Source organism: Pteropus vampyrus, unplaced genomic scaffold (genome assembly GCF_000151845.1).
Source record: "Pteropus vampyrus isolate Shadow unplaced genomic scaffold, Pvam_2.0 Scaffold193, whole genome shotgun sequence".
NCBI lineage: Eukaryota > Metazoa > Chordata > Mammalia > Chiroptera > Pteropodidae > Pteropus > Pteropus vampyrus.
Genome location: NW_011888974.1, coordinates 3,747,886 through 3,769,179, shown reverse-complemented (window position 1 = coordinate 3,769,179; position 21,294 = coordinate 3,747,886). Strand labels below are relative to the sequence as shown.

At 43.5% G+C, this 21,294-nt stretch overlaps 1 protein-coding gene and 2 pseudogenes across 1 annotated transcript in view; all 3 read left to right on the top strand.

The window, feature by feature from the left end:
• Positions 1-1,070: 1,070 nt before the first annotated feature.
• Positions 1,071-1,189, top strand: LOC111746552 (annotated as a pseudogene).
• A 7,330-nt stretch (positions 1,190-8,519) lies between these two features.
• PILRA (paired immunoglobin like type 2 receptor alpha) overlaps positions 8,520-21,294 on the top strand; it is a 20,233-nt gene continuing 7,458 nt past the window's right edge. The window contains exons 1-2 of the mRNA XM_011371656.2: positions 8,520-8,652; positions 8,986-9,375. Of these exons, the coding sequence (XP_011369958.1) occupies positions 8,601-8,652; positions 8,986-9,375 (442 nt within the window). The 5' untranslated portion in view covers positions 8,520-8,600. The remainder of the gene's footprint in view (positions 8,653-8,985; positions 9,376-21,294) is intronic.
• On the top strand, positions 18,910-19,828 carry LOC111746535 (annotated as a pseudogene).

Genomic DNA, 21,294 nt, shown 5'->3' with positions numbered 1-21,294 from the left:
GACAGATTACGTATTGGGGACAAGGACTAAAGGTGTGCTGACTCCCAGTTTTCAGATCCCAGCCCTGGACTTTCAAGAAACCTTTCTCCTTTCGTCCCTTGTGTGGAGTAGTCACCTTTGCTCATTCATCTCAGCAGATACAAACTATCTCTCCCTTCTCTCCTAGATCACATTCACTATCACAGGCTTGTATTGCCGGCAGTTCAGTGTTAACTATTTCCATCACAATTTCTTTCTACCCCTTAATAAATGGCTCCAGAGCTACTGATCCACTTTTGTGAACTGGAAACACAGTGAAGCCCAATCGTAACACAGTAGACATGGGAGGTGGAGATAGGGTGATGCACCTACCAGCAAAGGAACAGGGATGTTGGACCCACCAGAAGCCGGAAGAGGCAAGGAAGGACCCTCCCCTAGACCCTTCAGGGGAAGCACTGTTCAGCTGATACCTCGCTTTTGAACTTTTGGCATCCAGAACTGTGAAAGAATACATTTCTGTTGTTTTAAACCAAAAACAAATAAATACCTTGAGCTAGTGACATGCAATGACATGAAGTTCTGTGGGCCGAGATGAACTGCAACCTGTGTTCAGAACCTTGGTTGAGATATTTGTCAATTCATGCACATGCTCAGCCTTTCAGAGTGAAAGTTATTAAAAACATTTTTTTTAAAGAAAGAAAAAAGAGAAAGGATTTACGTGTCAATCATAATTCACCTTAAATTTGAATTCTGTGAAATGCACATAAAAAAAATCATTTCATGCCTTTTTCTTCCAAATTTTCCAAGCTATCTGAAGACCTCTTGAGGGACCCCATGAACAGGAGTATGCTGGAACTGATCATTAAATTTTGGAGAATGTCTTGAGCCTATTGTTAAACGTGGCTATTATTAAAAATTCAATAATATGAACACAACAATATGAATGTACTTAATACCAGTGAACTGTAGACTTAAAAATAGTTAAAATAGTAAATTTTATGTTATGTATATTTTGCCACAATAAAAAATTATTAATCAAGAAAAAGTAAAATAATATAAACTTACAAATAAATTACATAAAAAATGAAGGAAGCTATAGCCATGCCACCCTGAACGTGCCCGATCTCATCTGATCTCGGAAGCTAAGCAGGATTGGGCCTGGTTAGTACTTAGATGGGAGACCACCTAGGAATACCAAGTACTGTAGGCGTAAAAAAAAAAAAAAAAATGAAGGAAGCTTGTCACTTCCTACTTATTTTATGTGCTTGAGGTTATTTATGCTGTTGTATCTGCATGGTGGGAATACTATATGACAACTACTGTACATGTCTTTCCAATTCCACATTCAGTGAATTCACACTTGTAGTTGTACAAGTCAGCTCAAGCTGCAATAACAAAATACCACAGACTGGGTGGCTTAAATAACCGAAATTTATTTCTCACAGTTCTGGAAGATGGGAAGATCAAGATCAAGGTGTCAAAAGGGTAGGTTCCATTCTGAGGCCTCTTCCCTTGGCTTGTAGGTGGCTACCATGTTGCAGTGTGTTCACAAGGCCTCACCTCACCTGGAGAGAGAGTGATAGCAACACTCTGCTGTCACTTCTTATGAGGACACTAATCTTATTGGTCAGCCTCCTCCCATGACTTCATTTAACCATAATTATCTCCATTTCTAAATAAAGCCACACTTTCGACATACGAATTTCCAGAGGGTAGGACACAAACATTCAGTCCATACAGTAGTTAAACCAATATTGTAGGAGTTTTTACACCATGGAAATTGGCAAGTACTACAAATCGAGCTTCTTTTCCAGAGAGCTGTTTGTTGAACGTCTGCCAGTGCAGCCCTGCTCCCGTTCCAGTCTCTGTGAGTATCTTTTCCTCCCAGCCCAGGAGGTCAGCAAGGTCAGGGGTCAGCCTTTGCTTCCTGGTTCTCAGCCCTCTGCTCTCATCTCCTAGAAGCTCAATCAGCATATGTCAGATTGATCAGGAGCTGAAATGCATCTTGACCTAACACCACAGCAGACATTTACTGGTAATGTGACCTCATTTGAGATTCATAATCTCACTTGGGACCTCAATTTCCTTTTGTGTAAAAGGAGGACAATAACAGACGCTGCCCACCTCCTGGGGTGGTTGGGAGATTTCAGTGCTATGTTAAAATATATCCTGGATTTGTTTTAATTAGGTGAGTTAAGACACACAGACAGAGAAATGACTGTCATGAAGCAAGAAGTTTATACTCACAGATCCTTAGAAAGAGGAGGCACAGCATGTCACACAGAGCCACGTGGGGGGCCCCAGGGTCAGTCAGGAGGAGAAGAAGCCAGGGGAAAATGTGAGCAACAGCCTTCATTGTAGTTTTTGTGAGAAAGGCAAGGCAAGGCAGAATGAGCAAGTTTAGGATTGGCTCGTTTAAATAATTTCTGTGGTCTCTGGGGATTAGGGGCTGTCCCTAGTTGTCTGGTATCTGGCCCTGGGTGATAGGGCAAAAGAATACTATCTCCTGGAGCACAAAAGTCAGATAGATAGAGGATGTAGTTCTGAGTGTGGGCACTGGACTAGTTGGTTTACATACGAAAGTGTGCTCCTGGGCAAACTGATTGTGATCTCTAAGAATTGGGTAGCCCTGGGAGGGGTCTCTCTCTGGTCAGTAAGGCCCCAGATGTCAGAGCATCAAGAATACAGCAAATAAGAAACCATCCTTAATGCAATGGCAAAGCACCCAGCAGCCAGCAAATGGGAGATGTCATTCCTGCTGTTTCAGCACTAACTTTCTGGGGCCTGGGCCTCCCTCTTCTTGTTTCACAGGGTGAGCCTTCGCTTCCCAGCTGGATTCTAATTCCTGGAGGGCTCGCTGCAGGACAACCCTCATTGGGCCCCCTCCCTCAGATGGAAAACAGGAGGAAGTTAAGAGAGTGCCGATATCAGTGGAGACACGACAAACAGTTTATGAGGAAGAACAGAACTAAGACCTTGCCCCTCACTTCTCTTCCTTCCCCATCCTTCAGAGATTTGTCAACTTCCCCTGGCTCAAGAGGCCTGCCTCGCCTCAGGGCCCATGCTCACATCCCTCCTGCCTTTGTTTCCACAGATCTTGATGAGTGGCAGCTGAAGGAAGCACTGATGAACAACCCTCTCTAGGAAGGGCTGTGGGAGGAGAGGGGAAAGGAGGGAGGTTAAATTGTGGGTGGTTGGAGAGCTATCATTTGGGTAAGCACCAGCTCATAAGGCAGACAGACCTGAATGTGATCCAAACTCCAGACCTGGCCAGAGGAGGAAACTGGAATAAGTGAGGTGACCTCTCTGAGCCTCTGTTTCTCTCTCTGTCAGAAGGGAATAAAATTCCTTTGTCTCCCAGGTTGCTAAATCAAAGTCAGTTTCCTTGCCCTAGAGCAGTGGTTCTTGAACTTACTTCAGCAGACGAGACAGGGCCTGAGAATTAACATTTCTCACAAGTTCCTAGGTGATGATGGTGCTGCTAGTCAACACTCTAAGTAGTGTGACTAGGTCGTATGTTTAACTAATTAAAAAATGGCCAAAGTAGTAGTACTGTTTCACATTCCCATTGGTGGTATATGAGAGTTCCAAGGATGCTCCACATCCTTGCCAACGAGTGATGTGATTGGTCTTTTAACTTTAGCTATTTAATAGATGTATAATGATATATCATTGTGATTGTTATTTGCATTTCCCTAATGAATAATGACATTACACATCGTCTCCTGTGCTTATTAGTTACCTATATATTCCCTTTGACAAAGTATCTATTCAAATCTTTTTTTCATATTTTTTAAAAATTATTATGGTGACATTGATTAACAAAATCCAGTAAGTTTCAAGTGTACAATTCAACGGTAAGTCATACATATTGCATTGTATATTCACCACCCATAGTTAGATTTGTTTCCGTTACCACATTTTTGACCCTTTTTACCCCATCTACTTTCCCCCTCCTCTACTACCCTCTGGTAAGCACTAGTCTACTGTCCATGTCCATGAGTCTCTGTTTGTTTGTCCTGTTCGTTTGTGCTTTTAGATTTATATCCTATATATAAGTGATGTCATGTGGTTTTCAACTTTTTCTGTCTGGCTTATTTCGCTTAGCATGATTATCTCAAGATTCACCCGTGTCGTTGCAAATGGTAGTATTTCATCTCTTCTTATAGCTGAGTAATAGTCCATTGTATGTATGTACCACATTTTCTTTATCCAATCATCTATTGTAGGATACTTTGGTTCCTTCCATGTCCTGGCCACCATGTCTATTCAAATCTTTAGCTCATATTTTAAATTGGGATTTTGCTTTATCAAATTTTGAGAGTTCTTTGTATATTCTGGATATAAGTCCTTTGCCAGTTATGTAATTTGCAAATATTGTCTCCCAGTCTGCAGCTTGTCTTTTCATTTCCTTGTTAGTATCTTTTGAAGAACAGAAGTTGTTAGTTTTGATGAACTATTTATCAATATTTTCTCTTATAGATCATGCTTTTGGTGTTGAATCAAAGAAAACTTTGTTTAACCCAAGATTACAAAGGTTTTCTCTTGTGTTCTTTTCCTGAGTTATAAAATTTTAAGACTTACATTTAGACCGATGATTGATTTTGAGTTTATTTTTTTATATAGTGCAAAACGTTGACTTAATCTCATTTTTTAAACATATAAATGTTCGATTGTTCCAGTACTATTTGTTTAAAAGACTATTCTTTCCCCACTGAATTGCCTTTGCATCTCTGTTGGAAACTAATTCACCATATAAGTGTGGGTCTATTTTTCTACTCTGTTCTGTTCCATTGTTTGTCTATCTTGATACCAATATGTTATCATCACAGTAACTTTACAATAAGTCTTGATGTTGGGTAGTGTAAATCCACCAACTTTGTTCTTTAAAGTTTTGGGGGCTGTTCTACGTACTTTGAATTTCTATCAGAATTTTAGAATTGGCTTGTCAATTTCTACAAAAAAAAATCTGCTGGAATTTTGATTGAAATTATGTTAAACCTACATATTAATTTAAGGAGAATTGACACCTTAACAGTATTGAGTCCTCTCATGTATAAAATTTCCATTTATTAGTCTTCTTTAATTTCTCAGTATTGTTTTCAGTGTTCAGATATTGCACATCTTCTGCCATATTTATTCTTAAGTATTTCATATTTTTGATGCTATTATAAATGGTATTGTTTTCATTTCAATTTCCAATTCTTTGTTGTTAGTACTTAGAAATACAAAAATTTTTGTATATTAATGTTTTATCTTGCAACCTGCTTAACTTACTTATAGTTGTAGTGGTTTTTGGAGATGCCATTAGATCTTCTAAATAAACAATCAAATCATCACTGAATAAAAACAGTTTTTACTTCTTTCTTTCTAATCTGGATGACTTTTGTCTCAATTGCCCTCACAGGATTTTAATTTATAAAGGTGACTAAATGATGACTCAGAAAGGCTAACACCATTGAAAGGTTTTCATTACTTACATTTTTGAGAGTAGGGGTCAAGCCACATCACACATGGCCACCAGGAGAAGCACAAGTGTCAGTCAGGAGACAGAAGCAAGAACAAGGGGAAAGCATTGGCCACAGCCTTTGTTTTGTTTTCTGCAGGAAAAGCAAGACAGGATAAGGGAAACAGTTTAGGATTGGCTAGTTCGACTAATTCCAGTGGGCTTTGGGCTATTGGTGTTATTTCTAGTTGTCCAGTACCTGGCCCAGGGTTGATTTCAGGCAGAGGAAATACGCTCGTTATGTAAGAGTTAGATAAAGAAGGTGGTTTAGCGTATGGGCTCAGGATTGGATAGTTTGTATATGAGAGACATGCTTACAGGAGGACCCTTAGCTATCTCTAAGAGCTGGCTAGCCTTGAGAGAGGCAGTCTCTCCCTAGTCAAGGAGGCCACAAATGCCAGAACATCAAGCATACAGAAAATAAGAAAATATAGTTAGTACAACTGGCCCTGTGATAAATGGATGCCAAATAGATAAGTACAGAATCTAAGAAAATACAATTAGAACAATTTCATTTCTTTTTCTTCCCTATTGCATGGCCTAGCACCTCTAGCACATTGAATGGAGGTAGCGAGAGCAGATGTCTTTGCCTTATTCCTGATCCTGGAGGAGGGTGGGCAGGGGAGCAGGAGGAGGGTGAGATACCACAGAAGGGCAAGGGGCTGAAACAGTGATGGGATGGCCGATGAGGAAGGGAGAATGGAAACTTGGGAGAATTTGGGAAAGATCTAAAGCAGTGTTTCTTGAAATGTGGTCCACAGTTTATATTCCTCACTATGTCTTGCTATTGAAAACACTGCGTCTGACCTCTCCCCCATGGCCAGCCACCTGCTGGGCTAAAGGGCTGAATTCTGGCTTTTCCCATCTTTGCATCACAGACCAGGCCCTCCTCCTCCCAGAAGCCCCCTCTGTGAGTGGAGCCACAGCTGGAGACTGGTTTCTAGGCCCTCTCATTCTTGCTGAGGAAAGAAAGGATGAACAAACCAGGAGAACACACAACATCTCTGAGTAGAAAGTACGCCTCACAATTTCTAGCCTCATGGGATCAAACTGGGTCCAGGAGTCAGAATGTGACATGAAATGTGCAGCTTGCATCTAGGAAGATCATATATGAGAGCAACAGGGCCTAAGGCATCTGGACAGGAAGAACTCTGCTAAAGTTACCCAGAGCCAATTTTGTGAAAGTTCTGTACTACCTAATAAAATGAGCAGAGGTGCCCCCTGGTGGGGTCCACCCCCTCCTCGGGCAGTTCAGCAAAGAGGAGACTGTCCAGCCAGGTCCCATAGCTACTGGGCAAGGCAGGAATGGAATCCAGGTGTCACCCCGCAGACTTGTTAGACCACCCTCTGGAGGTCCTGCTGAGAAGCCAAGTGGGTCCCTTGTCCTCTCTTCTGCCCACCCATCCAGCTGTCACCAATTCTCCCAAGCATCTTTCACAGCCCAGAGGACTCCATTACATCAAGTCTCTGTGCCTCAGTTTCCCCATGGGTAAAATGGAGATAACAATACGCTCACCACAGAAGTTGTAAGTCTGAAATTGAGGCAATGGATGTTTAGGGCCTGACTCAGATAAGAGGGTTCTGTGAAAATTTGGAACCTCTCTTCTAGGACCCAGAAGAAAGGGTAAGAAAAGCAGACACAGAGAGAGGGTGGGGGCCACCTAACTGACCGTGGGAAAAGTATGGAAGAAAACTATTGGGATTAGAGAAGGAACTGAGAAAAAGGAAAAAGGAAGTCAGTCAGCTTGCTTCCACCTCCAGAAGACCTAAGCCACTTCCTCTGATGAAATCATGTCCTCCCAACCTCACAGTCTACTAAGTAAGCTGATGCCAACCTCATCCTGGGAAGGGGATGGGCAAAGCCTCCTATGGAGCCAAGCCTGTGAGTCACCAAATGTTCCATCTACCAATCTCTCAGCCCCATTCACCACCAGTCACAGGCTGGCTGTGCCCTCCATTTTAGACAGTCCCAGGGACTGTCAGTGGGGTGACTCATTCCTGCTTTGAATGTTCACCTGCTTTGTCCCAGGAAGGCTCTGGATTAGCCAGAAATCTCACAGCTGTGGATGGAATCACCTAGGGAGCATTGTAGAAATACAGCTTCCTGGGGCTCACCCCTAGAGCTCTGCACTTGGAAGCTGAGGCCCACAGATTCCATGGTGCAACCAGGCAGAAGCATCCAGAAGCAGCAGAAGGCTCTGTAGACTCAACAAGACTAGAGTTCCTGTCCTAAACTTGCCACTTGAGAGTCATGGACTTGGAGCATGGCCTTTCTGAGCCTCGGTCTCCTTGTGTGTAGACTGGAGAGGACAGAAGGCCCTGTGGGTCCAGTCTTGCATCCTGTGAGTTGAGGCGTGGCCTCCAGAAGGCCCATTCCCTGGGGAGGTGGGAGTGTGAGCCCACCTCACCTCTTAACCTCAGGGAGAGGAGGGAATTACACTGCACAAGGGAACAGAAAAGGCCTGGTGGGCCTTGGTTCTGCCTGGGGACTGTAGGGGAGGGAGCAAACTGGATGTCCCTGGAGCTAAGGCTGGGGGCTGAGGGCAATGACCACAGTGGCTCCCTCCTCCTTCTCTCTAAGGGGCTGTAGCTGGGCAGAGACTCATGGCTGCCTTTCTTCTCCTGAAAGAGCCTGAGCTTGTCCTGCTACCACTCCTTTCCCTGTGAAAAGAGAAGAAACAGAGGCTGGGAGACACTCAGAGAAGCAGAGAAGAGGAGAAAGAGAATGAGAAACAGAGTAAAATGGAGACTAACTCCTAAGGAGATGAGGAGGGCATTGGCAGAGGCAGGAAGTTGAGGTGGGAGAGGAGAGGCCCCAGCCAACCCAGGTCAGGACCATGCCCTTCAGTGTGAAGATAGAGGCTGGTGACCTCACTGACCACAAGGGAGGCCATTTTGCAATTCAGATAAAAAGAAGCCAGACTGATAAAGGAAGTGCTGGTGACTCTGGGACGGGTTGGTTTGGGGAAGGCTACCATCCTCCCTCTGTCCTCTGAGGGAGCCTGGCCCTCCCTCTACTGTGCCTAGACTTCCCTGAGGCGGCATCTCCACAGGGCCTCCCCACTGGCCTTGAGGGCTCTGCTTGTCTTCTCATCCCTGGGAGGAAAGCAAGGCGATGGGTCTATTCCTACTGCTGCCCCTGCTGCTGCCGGCATCTCTGCAGGCTGGTGAGTGGCTGGGACTGTCCTGGCTCTGTCCAGGGCCATGAGGAAGCCCCCTGGAGGGGCTGTAGACAGGTGTCTGGAGAAGGGGGTCTGCTGAGGTAGCCGGCCAGGCCTCCCACCCCCAACAAGCAAAAGGCTGATCCCACAGTGCTGGGTCATCCTACCCCTCACACTCCTCCTACCCCAAGCCTGGCAAGGGGGACACCCAGCCAGAGGGCCAGTTCTACCATCTGTCACACTTTTACCAATGGGCGAGGGTGCCAGCTGGTCTGGGGTTATTTTCTTTGCCTCTCGAGGTAGCTTCAAAATCTCTCCCTCTCTTTCCCTTCTCTCCAGACAGCTCAGCAAAATGCAATTCAAAGTTTCCACATGAGGTCAACCAACCAGAGCACCTCTCAGCCTCTGAGGGTGACTCCATCCACATCCCTTTCTCCTTCTGTTATCCCTGGGAGTTAGCCAGGGATCCCAAAGTGAACATACTTTGGAGATGGAAAAATTTTCATGGGGAGTTCATCTACAACTTGAGCATGCATTTCATCCATAAGGATTTTGAAAACCGAATCTTCCTGAACTGGAAAAGGGGCTGGAGGAATGGCTCCCTCCAGATCTCTAAGCTGCGGAGGGAGGACGAGTGTACGTACTTCTGCCGAGTCCAGCTGACAACACAGGAACGTAGAAGGGAAGTGTGGCAGTCTATCAACGGGACCAAACTCACCATCACTCGCGGTGAGTCCAGTTGCAACGCCTGAGGTTTTTGAAGGCCACTGGTGCCCTCGTCGCCCAGGCCTGGCCCAGGGCCCCCTCTTCCTGACTCTTCTCTCAAACTCCTCTCCCTGCCCCCCTCAACTCCTCCCCAGGCCTCTGCTAGCTTTACCCTTTTCGCCTTAATCTTCCCCAAACCTGAGCTGTTTTCCTTGCCCATCCTCGTCACTGTCCCCTCCAGACCCAGCCTCCATCCCCATCTCCAGGCCTCAGCACCTTCTGAGCACCCCAATTACTCTCCATTCTTGCTCCAGGCTGAGGCTCCAGCCCTGCCCTCTGCCCTTGCTCCATATCCTCAAAGTGGACTTGACGTTTTTGGAATGTAGCTTGCCTTCCCTTTATCATGTGTTCATGTGTGGAGCCCCAGCTACTCCCATATCTACGTATCCCCACAGCCATGAGCAGAACCTAGCACACAGTAGGTGCCCAACAACAGCCTGAGGAGCCTCCAGTCCCCTGGTAACATCCCATCACCTGTCATCACCCCAATCTTCCCATTTCCCTTTCCCACTCTGCTCCCCAGAACATGGCCCTCAATGCTCCCTGCCCTCATCTCATCCTTTCCTTCTCTTTTCCTATCTCCCTCTTCCTGTCTCCATCCTCTTTACCCTCCTAGCCTCTTGCTGACCACCCAGTTCCCTCCTCTCCCACAGAGCCCCTATGCTGTCCTCCTCCTCCACTTTGATCTTGCTCCCCTGTCCTGGTCATTGGAGGCCCCTCTGCAGGAGCAATGCAGCAGCTCCCACTCGCCGTGCACTTTGTCCTGGCTGAAACCTTGGTATATCTCGCCCTGGTTTACCTGCACCATGACCCCGCAATAACGGCAGGCACTGCTATCATCTTCCTGTCACAGATGGGGAAATGGAGGCTCGCAGAACCTAAGTGCCGGCCCAAAGTCATCACTCATACTGCAGGCAGAATTTGAACCCAGTTTTTAACACCAGAGCTTCCTCTCTTAACCATGAGCCAATCAACCTCACCTCCTGACTTGCTCTTCTTCTTGTCTCGACCTATTTTTAACCTAATAATAGAATGTGTTGCATTAATAGATCTTCCTATACTACTCAGTGTGCGCAGGAACTTGACCCTGGGTTCTTCTGTCTCCAAAAGAATGGGGGAAGGGCTCTCTCCCAGGCACAGGCAACAACGGGGTGCATTGTCTGTTAAATTTTTTTAGAAAACTAACAATTAAATAAGTTGATTTGCTTCTCATAATCACTTGCACTGGCAAGTCTACACTATGTCAATGACAAATTACTGCTCCCAGCTGGAGATGACACTCTCCATGTTCCATCTTGACCACTGAGCTGATTTTAAAGCAATTAAAAAATGCCTCACAACCTGAATTAAGCAAGACAGCCTTGGATTTATATATTTCCTGCACCTCCTCCACATCTCCTTAAATGGCCACTTTTGAGAGATTTTGTTTTATTTAGAACCCTCTTCCTCTTTTCCTAATTCTTGCTTTTTTCATTTCTGTCACATTTAGTGTATTTTCATCAATAAATTAACTTTTTCAATTAATACAATTAATAGAATATTCATGCTCATGATTTTAAAAAACACAATAATACAGGAAAGTAATAATAAATGTTTTTAATTCAAGTACCACCATGTTTATATTCAGATGTTTTCTTTTGTAGCCAAATTTAAGAGCATTATCCTTATAATTTTTCTCTTTCCTTACTAAGCCCAAAATACCCTATACCACTGGGGTTTAAAATATTTTAATTTCTTCTAATTTTTGTATAATTTCTTTTCACAATAAAACTCTTTAATGTAGTGAGAATTTATTTTGACATATGGCATGAGGTAAAGAACTAAATTGATCTTTATACCAAAAAACTAATCAATTGTCCCAATCCCATTTATTGACTCATTGAATATTTTTTCCCTTCATTGATTCATAGGCCTGTCTTTTAAGTTATTTTGTCGAATAGTATTCATTTCTTATCTCTTTGTTTCACCAGTTTTTTGTTTGTTTATTTTTGACAGGGTTAAATATTTTTAATGTTCTTTACATAGTCCTTCTTAGAATGCTAACCCACTATTTTTTTTCCGGTTTTATTGTGAAATAATTGACATACATCATTGTACAAGTTTAAGGCATATAGCATAATTTGATTTACATATATTATGAAATGATGACCACAATAGGTTCTGCTAATATACATCTTCTCATATAATTTTTAAAAAGAAGAAAGAAAGAAAAAATTTCTCCTTGTGAGGAGAACTCTTAGGATCTACTCTCTTAACAACTTTCCTACATATCACACATCAGCGTTAGCTATAGTCATCATGTATACATTACATCCCTAGTATTTCTCTTATAACTGGAAGTTTGTACCTTTTGACCATCTTCCTCCAATTTTCCGTCCCCCAGCCTTCCATCTCTGAAAACCAAAAGTCTGATCTCTCTTTTTCGATGAGTTTGTTTTGGGGGTTATTTTTTTAGATGTCACATTAAAGTGAAATCATACAGTATTTGTCTTTCTCTGTCTGACTTATTTCATTTGGCATAATGCCTTCAAGTTCTATCTATGTTGTTGCAAATAGTAGGATTTCTTCATTTATTTTATATGTATATACACATACATATACATATATATATACATATACATATACGTATATATCTCACAACTTTTTTATCCATTCATCCATCAGTGGACACTTAGGTTGTTTCCATGTCTTGGCTCTTGTAAATAATGCTGCTATGAACATAGGGGTGCAGTTACCTTTTCGAGTTAGTGTTTTCATTTCCATTGGATATATTCCCAGAAGTGGAATTGCTGGATCATATGGAAGTTCTATTTTTAACTTTTTGAGCATCCTTCATACTGGTTTCCACAGTGGCTACACCAGTTTCCACTCTCACCAACAGTACACAAGGATTCCCTTTTCTCCACATCCATTAAAGCATTAGTTATTTCTTGTCTTTTTGTTGATAGCCATTCAAACAATGTGAGGTGATATCTCACTGCGGGGTTTTTTTTTTTTTTTTTTCACTTTTCAATAAGTCTTTAATTTTCAATTCAGGTGTAAGGAGATTTTATATATATGTATGTGTGTATATACACACACACACAAACATTTATTCAAGTGATAGTTACTATTATCATATAGCTCATAAAATAGCATTTTGTGTTTATTGAGAGAAGATGCCATCATGATTAACAAAACATATCTTGTTGTGGTTTTAATTTGCATTTCTCTAATGACTAATGATATTGAGCATCTTTTTAGTACCTATTGTCCTTTTGTATATCTCCTTTGGAGAAATGTATGTTCATGTCCTTGGCCTGGTTTTAAATTGTTTTTTTTTTTTCTTTTGATATCGAGTTGTATGAGTTCTTTGTATATTTTGGATATTAACCCCTTATCAGATATATGTCTCTTGTCTTTTCTTATATCAATACCACATTTTTTATTTATTGTAAACATCATATTTCAGTGGCTGATAAAGCTATTTCCATCTCAATCACATTATTTCTTCTTTAATAACTTTATTATTGTTGCCTGCCTATTTTTTCACATAAATGTTAGAGTAAGTTAGCCAAGTTTTGAGAAAAACACTCACAAAGATTTTTAAAAATTTTTGTATTTTTATTTTTTCCAAGTACAGCCAATATACAATATTATCTTACTTTCAGGTGTACAACACAACGATTAGACATTTATATAACTTATGAAGTGATTGCTTCGATAAATCCAGTAATATCTGACAATATGCATAGTTATTACGATACTACTGACTATATTCCCTATGCTATACTCTATATCCCCGTGACTATTTTGTAGCTACCAATTTAATCCCCTCTCCTCTTTATCCATTCTCCCACACACAACCCAATCCAGTAACCATCAAAATTCTCTCTGCATCTATGAGCTTCTTCCTGTTTTATTTGCTTATCCTGTTCTATAGATTCCATACATAAGTTTTTCTCTGACTTACTCACTCAACATAATACCCTCTAGATCCATCCATGTTGTTACACATAGCAAAATTTCATTCTTTATTATGGCTAAGTAATATTCCATTGTATATATGTACCACTTCTTTATTCATTTATCCACTGATAAACACTAAGGCTGCCTCCATATCTTAGCAATTGTAAATAATGCTGCAATGAACATATGGATGCATATATTCCTTTGAAGTAGTGTTTTGGATTTCTTTGTGTAAATACCCAGAAGTAGGATTACTGGGTCCTTTTTTGTCTCTTGTTGTAGCCTTTGTTTTAAAGTCTATTTTGTCTTGTATAAGTATGGCTAACCCAGCTTTTTTTTAAATTTTTTTTTCATGAAATATCTTTATCCATCCCTTTACTTTCAGTCTGTGTGTCTTTCAATCTGTGTGAGTCTTGTAGGCAGCATATATAAGGGTTTGTTTTCTTATCCATTCAGCTACCTTATGTCTTTTGATTGGAGCATTTAATCTATTTACATTTAAAGTAGTTGTTAGACATACAGTTATTGCCATTTTATTATTCATATAGTTTATTCTTTTTCTTTTTCTTCTTAAAGAAGTCTCTTTAGCATTTCTTGTAATAATAGTTTGGTGGTGATGGATTCCTTTAGCTTTTTCTTGTCTAGGAAGCTCTTTATCTGTCCTTCGATTCTAAATGACAGCTTTGCTAGGTAGAGTAGGTCTTCGGTTATAGGTCCTGACTTTTCATAAGGTGTGTCCCTTATGTGAGTTGTGTGTGCCCTCCTGCTATAGTTGAGCCTTGTTTGCTGTTTGCACATCAGTGGGAGCAACTGATCCTCAGGCTGATTGGCGTGAGGACTGGCCAGTGACTATAGTGAAGGACCTGTTGTGCAGGGGATAACCCTACAGAGCAGGATTTGCTTTAGCAGGGCTCTAATGTTTTCCCAGTCTGCCCTTTGTGTTTGTCTTTTGTGGAGGTGGTTGGGTGGTACTCTGGTATGGTCTGAAGCTAGCCATCAGGCGTGTTGGTTCAGGGGCCTCCTGGAAGGGGCTCTGTTGCAAGCCAGGTTCAGCTGCTGCCTATGACCCACCCAGGGGGGCAGTGAGCTACAAATGATCTGCTGATGGTCGTCACTTGCGCTGGGATGGGAGGTGCCTGGGAGAGGCTAAGCTGCCACTAATGCCAGGCTTGGGGCTGGCTGCCACTAATGCCAGGCTTGGGGCTGCATAGCAAGAGGTACAGGGCATGCTGAGGCCAGATGCTGCTTGTTAGGGGTTGTGAGTCTATGAGAGATTTTAGGAAAGTTCGAAGCTTGAGCCAAGACAGGCCATACGTATGGAAAAGCAACCGGAAGCAGCTTGGGTAGGCCCCAAAGTTGAGTGGGGCACGGTCTTAGGGAATCATGAGGGCAGGGCGAATGTTGTTAGCCAAGTTAATGGAAACTTAGATAAGGCGCCCACCTGAGTCTGCACATTGGGTACTGGGAAGGCTCAACAAAGGAACTATGGCTTCTGCCAGCAATTCTGTGTGGAGAAAGCTGCCCCTCCAACCCTTGCCCTGAAGCCAGACAATTCGGTTCTTCCCTATATGTGTGAAGCACCTTTCATTCTGCTGTCCTAGAGCTGGATCTCAGAGTGAATAAGTCTGTCCTTGAGTAAGTTCCTATGCAGGCCCTTTAAGAGGAGCACCTGGGACTCCAGCGTCTTTCGTCCCACTCAGCCACAATCTCCACTGGTTTTCACAGCCAGACGTTGTGGAAACTTCTTTTCCTGGCACTGGAACCCCAGACTGGGGAGTCCAGTGTGGGGCTGGGACCCCTCGTTTTTGTGGGGGGACCCTTACAGCTGAGATGTCCCTCCCAATTCTCAATCACCACATGTGGGTGTGGGGCATGCCTGTTTCACATCTCCACCCCTCCTACCAGTCTCAATGTGGATTCATCTGTTTATCCTTAGTTATAGCAGTTCTGTTCAGCTAGTCTTCAGGCAATTCTCAATGATGGTTGTTCTGTAGGTTAGTTACAATTTTGATGTGGTCATAAGAGGAGGCAAGCACAGCATTTACCTACTCCACCATCTTGACTGTAACTCCTCATGAGGTTTTTTAAAATCAGAATCACATTAATCTATAAAGCAATTGACAGAAACTGAAATCACTGTAATATACAACCTCTTCACCCAGGAACAAGTCCTATTTTATATCCTTCAGCAAACCTTGTTAGTGTTCTTCCAAAGCTCATCTAAATGTCTTACAAGGTTTTTCCCTCTATGTTCTTTATTTTTATTATTGATGTGCAATATTATTTTTTAAACGTTTATTTTTTTAATTTTCATGTGAAAGTAATGCATAAATTCTGACCAAGATGGTGGTGGGTTATATGCACATGTTTACCTCCACCGCCTCCCAAAATTGACTAAAATAACAGGAAAGGGAATTTTTTAAGACAAAAATCTTAAAAATATGTGAGCTGGTAAACAATTTGAGAAGCCGGAAACAGACTAATGTAACTGGCTTAGGAGACCAGAGGAGCTAAATCCTAAGCCAGCAGTGCAGAAACCCAGAAGCAAAGCAATTTGCACTGCAAAATCCCTTAAAGGTTCAAGAATGGCAACCCCAAGTACTCCTAAAAGTGGTAGTAAAAGGGGGTCTGAGAACTAGAGGACTAGTTGAAAATCCATTTCAAGGAGCAGGCAAACCATACCTTCATCCTCCACTCCGGCAAAAGACTAGAGTTTTGCTTTCCAGAAAGAATGAACCAGATACTAGGAAGGGGGAAGTACCTGGGGCGTAACTGGGGGTGAGGGTTCAGTCCCTAAAACTGTAGCTCTGGTGAAGTGATAAGACCTTAAACACCTCAACACCTCCCAAGACTCAGGCAGTCAGCCTGGTGTCCCCCGACCCCACCAATGACAGAAAATCAGGAGATTCTTCTCTGGGAAATATATCTGATGGACCCCAAAAAGATCTAGAAATCTAACAGACCACTCTACAGCCCACTAGCTGACAAGCACTTTCTCTCATGCCACACATAGCTTCCAATCAGTGTGGCTTTCTGCATGCTGGGAGCCAACAGGCAAGAAGATTGAGGTCTCAGCCTCACACCAAATCCCCCAGCACTGAGGACTATACCCTCTCCTCAACTGTGCCTGGGATGCCCAAGGGTAGAATTTTAAAGTATGAATGATTAAACTAAACATTTAAAGAAAGCTTCTCCCATGAAATGCAGAGAGCAAAACATATGGGGGTGCTGGACGTGGCAAGAGGTAGTGGTAAAAAAAAAAAAAAAAAGAACCTGAAAGAAACCAAAACAATGGAGGGAGAATAATACTGTCAAATAACTATCATTCTCAGAAAGTCACCTGTGCATGTGACAAAAAAGGATGCTTTACAAAGGAGCTTTCCAAACAATAAAGGAGCTCTTGGAAATTAGAGCTAAATAGCAAAGATGGAGAACTCAATAACAGGACTGACAGATAAAATCTGTGGAAATCTCTCAGAAGGTAGAAGAAAAGGTCAAAAATTTGGAAACTGTAGTAGGTTGAATAGAGGCCTCCCCAAAATAAGTCTACATCATAAACCCCAGAATCTGTGAATATTACCTTATATGGTGACAGATGCAATTCAATTAATGTAGAAACTATAAGAAAAAATAAGAACAAAGGAGGATTGTTCCACGAGGTCCAACCTCTGAATTATGAGAGTTCCAGAAACAGAGAATAGTGAGGCGGTGGGAAAGAAAACATCAATGCAATTACTCTAGAAATTATCCAGAACAAAATTGCCTAGCAAAATGGGTAAAAATAAGACCTACCTCAGGGCACTGTAACATGAAATGACAGGGGGTAAAAGAAGATCCAACCAATTTCCAAGGAGGAAAGAAACAGGTTACATATGGAGACTTGGGAATCAGAAGGGTTTTGGATGTCTCAATGGCAACACAAGAAGCTGGAAGACAGTGGTTGAATGCCTTGAAATTCCAAGGGAAAATTATTTCATTCATTCATTTAACAAATTTTGATTGAATGCCTATCATGCGTCAGTGCCAATCTGGGCGCTGGGGAAACAACAGTTTAAAAATATGCCCTCAGCACTGGAACTTATATTTGAGTGTGGGAAGAAGACCTCCCACCTTCCCCCCGCCCCTGCCGCCCAAAAAGGAAACATTAATTCTGTTTGTGTATCAAGCGGTGGTAAAAAGAGAAAAGGAAGAAAATGAAGCAGAATCGGTAGGATAGAGGTTGCTAGGGGTACAATTTTATTGAGACGGAGCAAGGAAGGCCTCTGGGACACTAGTCAGAGTCTTGACAGGAAGTAGCCACTCAAACAGGGTAACTGAGAAGAGTTTTGAGTAGGGCATGAGGTAGGGAAACCAGTCAGGGATGATGAGATAGCTGGGGCCCGCCTCTGGCCTCAGGAGCAAGGAGGGGAATAGGTAGTAGGCCCCAGGGAGGAGCAAGTTTAATGTGTCAACTTGACTGGTCTAAATGATGCCCAGATGGCTGGTAAGACATTATTTTTAAGTGTGTCTGTGAAGGTGTTTATGGAAGAGATTAGAGGCGGCCAGCATTCAATCCCCTGTGGGCCCAAATAGAACAAAAAGTATATTACTTGAGCTGGAATATCCATCTTCTTCTGCCCTCGGACATCAGAGTTCCTGATTCTCAGGCCTTCAGGTTGCCACTGGTTTTCTTGGGCCCACTTCTTACAGACAGCAGATCGTGAGACTTCTTAGCCTTCAGAATCACATGGGCCGATCCCTCATAATAAAGCTCTTTCTATATCTCTCTATATATCCTATTGGTTCTGTTTCTTTGGAGAACCCGACTCGAAAAATACCCATTAGGGAGAGAGTAAAGGGCTATACCCTGACCTCTCTCCCTCTGTCTCTTGCTGGTGACCCGCATTGGCCACTGAATGAGAACTAGGGGACTAGTGAATCTGTGCATGGAGTCCACCAAGACCAGCTTCCAAAGGCACAAAGCTGGTGGAGAATCCAGCAGAAAAATCCAGCCTAGGCACAGGAAGTGAAGGAGAGATCTAGAGCAAAATGTCCAGTCAAGAGGAAATAGCAAGGGCAAAGGCCATGAGGTGAGTCAAGCATAACTAAAGCAGATGAAGTTGAGGTGGCAGGAGCTGAGATCAGAACAAGCAGTGAGGCAGGTCCTGCGTGGCTTTGAAAGCCAGTGAAAGAACTTTGACTCAGTGCAATGGCAGCCAGTGAGGGTTTCCTGCAGAGGAGTGCAGTGATATGATTTACGTTGTAAAAGTGTCCTTCTGGCTGTTGGATGCTGCAATAAGACTATACAGATAAGCAAGATCAAAAACAGGGACACCAGTGAGAGGTGATGTGGCTTGATTATGGTGTCAGCGATGGCAGATGAGAAGTGGTCAGATGCTGGTTATAGTCTGAAGATGGAGCATACATGATTTGCAGATGAATAGATGTTGGGGTGAGAAAGTGAGGAGAATCAAAGATAATTCTAAGGCCTTTGACCTGAGACTCTTGAAAGATGGAGTTGCCACGAGCGCGCCCACAGGGCCAACTGTGCTGTCCCATCCTGCCGCCGGCATGAACTCCACACAGTTCAATAAGGGGCCCTTGTAGAGGCTTTTGGCTGAGGTCATGAACCGGCTCCTGTCCAAATACGACCCTCAGAAGGAGGCAGAACTCCACAGCTGAATAGAGGGATTCACGGGCCTGTCTATCAGGCCCAAATTCCAGAAGGATGGGATTACCCTGTGCACACTCATGAATAAGCTGTAGCCAGGCTTGGTCCCCAAGATAAACTGCTCCATGCAGAGCTGGCACCAGCTAGAAAACCTCTCCGATTTCATCAAGGCCATGGTCAGCTACGACAGGAACCCCACAGACCTGTTTGAGGTCGACAACCTGTTTGAGAGTGGGAACATGACACAGATGCAGGTGTCTTTCCTGCCCTGGTGGGGAAGGCCAAGACAAAGGGGATGTAGAGGGGCATGGACATTGGTATTAAGTACTCAGAGAGGCAAGAGTGGAACTTCGATGATGCCACAGTGAAGGCGGGCCAGTATGTCATCGGGCTCCAGATGGGCACCAATAAGTGTGCCAGACAGTCTGGCATGATGGCGTACGGCAAGAGAAGGCCTCTGTATGACCCGAAGAACCATATCCTGCCACCCATGGACCACTCGACCATCAGCCTGCAAATGGGCACCAACAAGTGTGCCAGCCAGGTGGGCATGACACCTCCCAGGACCCAGCAGAACATCTATGAAACTAAGCTGAGGACTGACAAGTGTGACAGCTCCTCCATGTCTCTGCAGATGGGCTACATGCAGGGTGCCAAACTGAGCAGCCGGGTCTTTGGCCTGGGTAGGCAGATATACGACCCCAAGTACTGCCCGCAAGGCCCAGCAGCAGATGGGGCTCCGGGGGCTGCCAGTGACTGCCCAAGCCCAGGAGCAGCCCAGAATAACCCTCTTACTACCATGAGAAGGCTAGCTACTGAGGCTCCTGTGTTGGATATTTCCCCACATCATCATCCCATATGGGTTTTTGGGGTTTCTGTGTTTTCCTCTTGTTTTTCTATGTGTCCAAGTGTTTCCAGCTGAGGGTCTGTAGGGAACAGGTGAAGGCCAGATCCAGATGTGTGTGAGGTAGGGAGCCTTGGAAGGGCTAGTCCAGGCAGCAAATTTCCCAGCAGGCTTTGGGCTGAGTTAGCAGGGGGCAGGTGGGAGTGGGGAGTAGAAAAGAAACTTGGGCAGCGGGGGACTTGGGCAGCCCCAAATGACTTCCAATTGCTTCTGCCCCTCTTCCCTATTTTCTGTCAATCAGTTTGTTATTTCTGTACTCAGGAGTTTTAGGCAGTTTTAACGAAACAAAAATTTTTTTTCAGAGGATTGGGGTGGAGATGGAGCAGCAGGGGTTCTGTGAAGGAAGTAGGTCTCTTGAGAGATGACCAGGCAACAGTCCTGAAATATTTTAGGCATTGTGAGGAACTGGATTTCCCCAGGACCTCTCAGGGGCCCAGTGGGGAAACTGAGGCTCAGACAAGACAATGGAGTTCTGAGTGGTTAAGGCAAAGCCAGACCCTCCCCCTTTCCGTACTTGTTCCCTCTCACCCACCAAGTACTGCACAGGGACCCCCAGCTAGAGGCCCTCCTGGGGACCAGCCCTACCCAGGAGCACTGGAACCAAGAGATAATGTGAAATAGCGGCTGTGGACCAAAGGCAATAAAAACCTCTTTTTAGAGGAGAAAGAAAAGATGGAATTGTCATTCTTGAGAAAGGGAATAGGGGAGGAACAGGTTTGGGAAGAAATCAAGAGCTCTGTTTTGCACATCTTAAATTTGAGATCTTACCAGACAAACAAATGGAGGTGCGATAGGCAGTAAGATAGATGAGTCTGGAGTACAGGGGAGCGTTGGCTGGGTACATATGTTTGGGACTAATCAGTATTTCGCTGGTAGTTAATGCCACGGGACTGGGTAAGATTATCTGAGAAGTGAGTGTAGATAGAGAGGAAGTGCTAGGACTGAACGATGAGTGTTACAGGAGGAATCAATAAAAAAGACTGAGAAAGAGCTAATAGGAAGGCACAAGAACCAAAAGAGAATTGCGTCCCAGAAGCCAAGTGAAGAACTCCCTCTCATGAAAGGGAGAATATAAAATGCAAAGAAGTTGAGTAAGATAGAGAAAATGTGGTTATAAGAGATCTAATTCCTCAATTTCAAGAATAGGAAGTAAATAGACACTACCTAAAACAACAAACTCAAGAAACAGCGGTAAACACATGTGACTGAGAAATATGAGGTGAATGCCAAAAGAAATAGCTAAAGGTGCTGAAAATAGTTGCCTCTTGGGAGTGGGAAGGGAGTGAGGAGGCTTATTCAGAGAACTGCCATTTTAAAAACTCTATAGAATTTATGTACTCTTTATGTGCCTATACAGCTTTGATAAAAATAAATGTTAAAT